Source organism: Pseudophryne corroboree, chromosome 2, assembly GCF_028390025.1.
Source record: "Pseudophryne corroboree isolate aPseCor3 chromosome 2, aPseCor3.hap2, whole genome shotgun sequence".
Classification (NCBI taxonomy): Eukaryota; Metazoa; Chordata; class Amphibia; order Anura; family Myobatrachidae; genus Pseudophryne; species Pseudophryne corroboree.
The window spans coordinates 573,179,579-573,185,757 of NC_086445.1; the positions used below are offsets into that span (position 1 = coordinate 573,179,579).

Consider the following 6,179-nt stretch of genomic DNA (forward strand, 5'->3'; position numbering starts at 1 on the left):
ATCCGGCTTCGGTACCACAAAAAGAGTGGAATAATACCCCTTCCCTTGTTGTAGAAGAGGTACCTTGACTATCACCTGCTGAGAGTACAGCTTGTGAATGGCTTCCAAAACCGTCTCCCTTTCGGAGGGGGACGTTGGTAAAGCAGACTTCAGGAAACGGCGAGGTGGATCCGTCTCTAATTCCAACCTGTACCCTTGAGATATTATCTGCAGGATCCAGGGATCTACCTGCGAGTGAGCCCACTGCGCGCTGTAATTTTTGAGACGACCGCCCACCGTCCCCGAGTCCGCTTGAGAAGCCCCAGCGTCATGCTGAGGCTTTTGTAGAAGCCGGGGAGGGCTTCTGTTCCTGGGAAGGAGCTGCGTGTTGCTGTCTCTTCCCTCGACCTTTGCCTCGTGGCAGATATGAATAGCCCTTTGCTCTCTTATTTTTAAAGGAACGAAAGGGCTGCGGTTGAAAAGTCGGTGCCTTTTTCTGTGGGGGAGTGACTTGAGGTAGAAAGGTGGATTTCCCGGCTGTAGCCGTGGCCACCAAATCTGATAGACCGACTCCAAATAACTCCTCCCCTTTATACGGCAAAACTTCCATATGCCGTTTTGAATCCGCATCGCCTGTCCACTGTCGCGTCCATAAAGCTCTTCTGGCCGAAATGGACATAGCACTTACCCGTGATGCCAGTGTGCAGATATCCCTCTGTGCATCACGCATATAAAGAAATGCATCCTTTATTTGTTCTAACGACAGTAAAATATTGTCCCTGTCCAGGGTATCAATATTTTCAATCAGGGACTCTGACCAAACTACCCCAGCACTGCCCATCCAGGCAGTCGCTACAGCTGGTCGTAGTATAACACCTGCATGTGTGTATATACTTTTTTGGATATTTTCCATCCTCCTATCTGATGGATCTTTAAGTGCGGCCGTCTCAGGAGAGGGTAACGCCACTTGTTTAGATAAGCGTGTTAGCGCCTTGTCCACCCTAGGAGGTGTTTCCCAGCGCTCCCTAACCTCTGGCGGGAAAGGGTATAATGCCAATAATTTCTTTGAAATTATCAGCTTTTTATCAGGGGCAACCCACGCTTCATTACACACGTCATTTAATTCTTCTGATTCAGGAAAAACTATAGGTAGTTTTTTCATACCCCACATAATACCCTGTTTAGTGGTACCTGTAGTATCCGCTAAATGTAACGCCTCCTTCATTGCCAAAATCATATAACGTGTGGCCCTACTGGAAAATACGGTTGATTCGTCACCGTCACCACTGGAGTCATCGCCTGTGTCTGGGTCTGTGTCGACCGACTGAGGCAAAGGGCGTTTCACAGCCCCTGACGGTGTTTGAGTCGCCTGGACAGGCACTAATTGATTGTCCGGCCGTCTCATGTCGTCAAACGACTGCTTTAGCGTGTTGACACTATCCCGTAGTTCCATAAATAAAGGCATCCATTCCGGTGTCGACTCCCTAGGGGGTGACATCCTCATATTTGGCAATTGCTCCGCCTCCACACCAATATCGTCCTCATACATGTCGACACACACGTACCGACACAGCAGACACACAGGGAATGCTCCTAACGAAGACAGGACCCACTAGCCCTTTGGGGAGACAGAGGGAGAGTTTGCCAGCACACACCAAAAGCGCTATATATATATATCAGGGATAGCCTTATAATAAGTGCTCCCTTATAGCTGCTTTGTTATATCAAAATATCGCCATAAATGTGCCCCCCCCTCTCTGTTTTACCCTGTTTCTGTAGTGCAGTGCAGGGGAGAGACTTGGGAGCCGTCCTGACCAGCGGAGCTGTGAGAGGAAATGGCGCCGTGTGCTGAGGAGATAGGCCCCGCCCCTTTTCTGGCGGGCTCGTCTCCCGCTATTTAGAAAAATTAGGCAGGGGTTAAATATCTCCATATAGCCTCTAGGGCTATATGTGAGGTATTTTTAGCCTTTATAGGTAATCATTTTGCCTCCCAGGGCGCCCCCCTCCCAGCGCCCTGCACCCTCAGTGACTGCCGTGTGAAGTGTGCTGAGAGGAAAATGGCGCACAGCTGCAGTGCTGTGCGCTACCTTTTGAAGACTGCAGGAGTCTTCAGCCGCCGATTCTGGACCTCTTCTGTCTTCAGCATCTGCAAGGGGGCCGGCGGCGTGGCTCCGGTGACCATCCAGGCTGTACCTGTGATCGTCCCTCTGGAGCTTGATGTCCAGTAGCCAAGAAGCCAATCCATCCTGCACGCAGGTGAGTTGACTCCTTCTCCCCTCAGTCCCTCGCTGCAGTGATCCTGTTGCCAGCAGGAATCACTGTAAAATAAAAAACCTAAGCTAAACTTTTTCTAAGCAGCTCTTTAGGAGAGCCACCTAGATTGCACCCTTCTCGGCCGGGCACAAAAATCTAACTGGAGTCTGGAGGAGGGTCATAGGGGGAGGAGCCAGTGCACACCACCTGATCGGAAAAAGCTTTACTTTTTGTGCCCTGTCTCCTGCGGAGCCGCTATTCCCCATGGTCCTTTCAGGAACCCCAGCATCCACTAGGACGATAGAGAAAAAGGTATTATACATTGCTGCCCAGGGCGCCCCCCCCAGCGCCCTGCACCCTCAGTGACCGCTGGTGTGAAGTGTGCCGACAACAATGGCGCACAGCTGCAGTGCTGTGCGCTACCTTATGAAGACTGAAAGTCTTCTGCCGCCTGTTTCCGGACCTCTGGACCTCTTCAACTTCGGCATCTGCAAGGGGGGTCGGCGGCACGGCTCCGGACTCCATGGCTGGGCCTGTGTTCGATCCCTCTGGAGCTAATGGTGTCCAGTAGCCTAAGAAGCAAATCCATCCTGCACGCAGGTGAGTTCACTTCTCTCCCCTAAGTCCCTCGTAGCAGTGAGCCTGTTGCCAGCAGGACTCACTGAAAATAAGAAACCTAAAAAACTTTTTCTAAGCAGCTCTTTATGAGAGCCACCTAGATTGCACCCTGCTCGGACGGGCACAAAAACCTAACTGAGGCTTGGAGGAGGGTCATAGGGGGAGGAGCCAGTACACACCATGTGATCCTAAAAGCTTACTTTTTGTGCCCTGTCTCCTGCGGAGCCGCTATTCCCCATGGTCCTGACGGAGTCCCCAGCATCCACTAGGACGTTAGAGAAAATGCATTTAAAGCAAGTCAACTGGAATGTTCTATGGCATACTGCACATGTATATTATGGACTAAATTGTATTATCTGTAGATCCTTTAAACACTTGTAACAGCATGTACTGTAATACTTTAGTTAATTGCCCTTGAGGCCACATTACTTATCCCCTACAAATACACTTTTATACACACCTACTACCCAACATGTATATTACACTACTACAGTCACATTTAAGTACTATACATCCTAGATTTAAGGATGCAATTTAATATATATATTTTGTTTTTACCCCGTCTAAAATGACGCGAGTTTGCAGCGAGATTGTCAAATGTTTTTAATCGTCACGCACCATGCACCTTAACAGACTGGGTATATGAGTGCAAAACAGCAAAATGGTCTAAGCCACAGGTTCTCAAACTCGGTCCTCAGGACCCCACACAGTGCATGTTTTGCAGGTCTCCTCACAGAATCACAAGTGAAATAATTAGCTCCACCTGTGGACCTTTTAAAATGTGTCAGTGAGTAATTAATACACCTGTGCACCTGCTGGGTTACCTGCAAAACATGCACTGTGTGGGGTCCTGAGGACCGAGTTTGAGAACCACTGGTCTAAGCTAATGGGTGCAACGTAAAAAGTGCTCTGTGGGCAGTCAAACAGTTCAATGCACATTCCAGCTCACCACCTCAGGAGGTACAAGCATATCATAATCTGAGTGCAGGCTGTCCAAATAGTCGATGCAAGAAAAGGTCTTTGACATCAAAAAAAGTTTAAATATAGGTCTAATTAAGATTGTGAACTCAAGCCATTCTATTCAGCATTAGCTACCCAGCAAACACGCAACTATTCATAAACTGTTTAATATAGGTAACGGTATACCAATAGAGTGATATTATATTAAGTCAGAATAAAACCTTCAAGGTGAATAGTAGAGCAGATCAGGGCCGCGTGACACAAAAACAAAAGAAACCAAAGACCAGTTTGGAAAGGAATCAGTGTAAATGGTTTATAAAGAATCATGGTAAACCTCAACTCACCAGCTTAATAAAGCCAAATCCTTTGCTTTTGTTGATGAACACCTCACCAGGAGCTCCATATTTCGCAAATAGTTTCTTAAACTCCTCATCAGTGATATCTGTGGGAAGGTTTCCAACAAATAATCTGCAACGCTGTGTGTAGGTCTTTTCTCCGGGCCTTTTCAGGAGGTTCAGTGTTGCCCTCACACCCTGTTAAAGATATATTAACGTTTTAGAGACAGGCGAAAACTGCGGTACATCCAACAGCAAACACCTAATGCACATGCAAAGGCTATGTACAGATCTGCTCTTCCAATATCTGTAGTAAGCAGCGTAGCCGTGTGAGGTGAGCTGCTGGGACGCATGGGGGAGGGCTCTCTGCGAGACACCGGGCGCACACATGGGGGAGGGCACACAGGGGAGGGAGGGGCGCCACAAGCAAAATGGAGCCCTGACAAAGAAAGCCACAGCCCCGGCAGCCATTTTATACTCATCCTTCAGGGTGCAGCAGGAAACAAGATGAAACCCTGCAGTGTGTCTGGCTGCGGCCGCACAGCACTTAGTTACACGGGAGTCCGCCTGCCGGCGCCACGCAGCATGCGGGGCTACACGGAGAGGGCACGTATTGTACATACAGGGTTGACACACACGGAGCGCTCGGGCCCCGGCTAACTCACATCATTCCAGCCGCCCTCTTCCTCCTCCTCTTCCATGTTCACAGCAGCGGGCTCCCGCGGGGGTTCTGGCTGCGGCGGAGGCTGGGAATGGAACCGGGACTGGTGGGGCCTCTTCTGTCCGGGTTGGACTTTAGGTACAGGCCGCTGTCGCGCCTGGGGCGGTTGTTGCTGCTGTGGGGTCTGCTGCTTGGGGGGCAGTTGCTGCTGCGGTGGGGTCTGCTGCTTGGGGGGCAGTTGCTGCTGCGGTGGGGTCTGCTGCTTGGGGGGCAGTTGCTGCTGCGGTGGGGTCTGCTGCTTGGGGGGCAGTTGCTGTGGGGTCTGCTGCTTGGGGGGCGGTTGCTGCTGCTGCTGTGGGGTCTGCTGCTTGGGGGGCGGTTGCTGCTGTGCTGGCGCCTGGGCCTGCACCGGCTTCTGCGGCGCAGGAGGCTGGCTTGGCGGGGACAAGACTTTCGGTACCGGTGTCTGGGCCTGATTCGGGGTAGCCGCCTTCTGAGTCACAGATGGCTGCTGGGACGTGTTCCCGGGCTTCTGCTGAGGGGACTGGGCCGGTTTGGCCTGCGGCGACGCGGCCGGTGTCTGAGGGGCGGGGGTTTTGGAGGCCGGGGGCTGCGGGGTCTGAGCGGGCTTCGGCGGCTCCTTAGCGGCGGGCTGCGGCTCCGGTGCGGGCTTCTGTGCTGCGGGCGGCTGCTGCTGTGGCTTGTGCTGCTGCTGTTGCTGCTTCTGCTGCTGTTGCTGATAGCCGCCCGGGCCGCGATTCGAGTCCATGTACCCCCCCTGACCGCGGTAGTTGGACATGCCGCCCATGCCTCGGCCGCCGCTGCCCCGCCGGTAAATGTTCAACCCCATTCCTCCTCCGCCCATACCACCCATGCCGCCACGGCTCCTGAATCTATCATGAGACATTCTAGGTAGATACCACAGAGAACGCGCTACGGTGATCGACTCCTTAAAATGGCGACGAGTATGGGGAATGCGCGGTGGCTTTGTCCTCTGTTTATATAGGACGCTCTCGTTACGCCTCCCGAGCTGTTGTCCAATACGGAGATCTCAACCAACCCTATTTGAAATGTTATTGGTGGATGACACGGCACACAGATAAAGACACCGGCCCTTTCCCCAGTTGTTGACAATGGCGATTGGTGCGTTATGAAAACAGACAAAAATCCCCGCCAATCAGCTTCTGTTACTGTTGCGCTGTGATTGGGAAACACGGAGGTTGCGTCTTTGTAGTTAATGACTGGTGTGTACAGTTCCTGTCGTGTCGTATGCACGCAGTTTCACACATACAGAACCATCATATCGCTGTTGTAGTCAGACACATATACACAGCAGTGTATTGTATATCTACGGCTATGGCTTTATTTTTCAT

The 6,179-nt window shown here is 51.5% G+C and overlaps 1 protein-coding gene across 4 annotated transcripts in view; it reads right to left on the reverse strand.

The window, feature by feature from the left end:
* SFPQ (splicing factor proline and glutamine rich) overlaps positions 1 to 5,795 on the reverse strand; it is a 94,732-nt gene extending 88,937 nt beyond the window's left edge. For all 4 annotated transcript variants that reach the window (XM_063954422.1, XM_063954420.1, XM_063954421.1 and 1 more), the window contains exons 1-2: positions 4,811 to 5,795; positions 4,155 to 4,343 (exon numbers count right to left, since the gene is read on the reverse strand). In XM_063954422.1, the coding sequence (XP_063810492.1) occupies positions 4,155 to 4,343; positions 4,811 to 5,713 (1,092 nt within the window). In that variant the 5' untranslated portion in view covers positions 5,714 to 5,795. The remainder of the gene's footprint in view (positions 1 to 4,154; positions 4,344 to 4,810) is intronic.
* Positions 5,796 to 6,179: the final 384 nt, after the last annotated feature.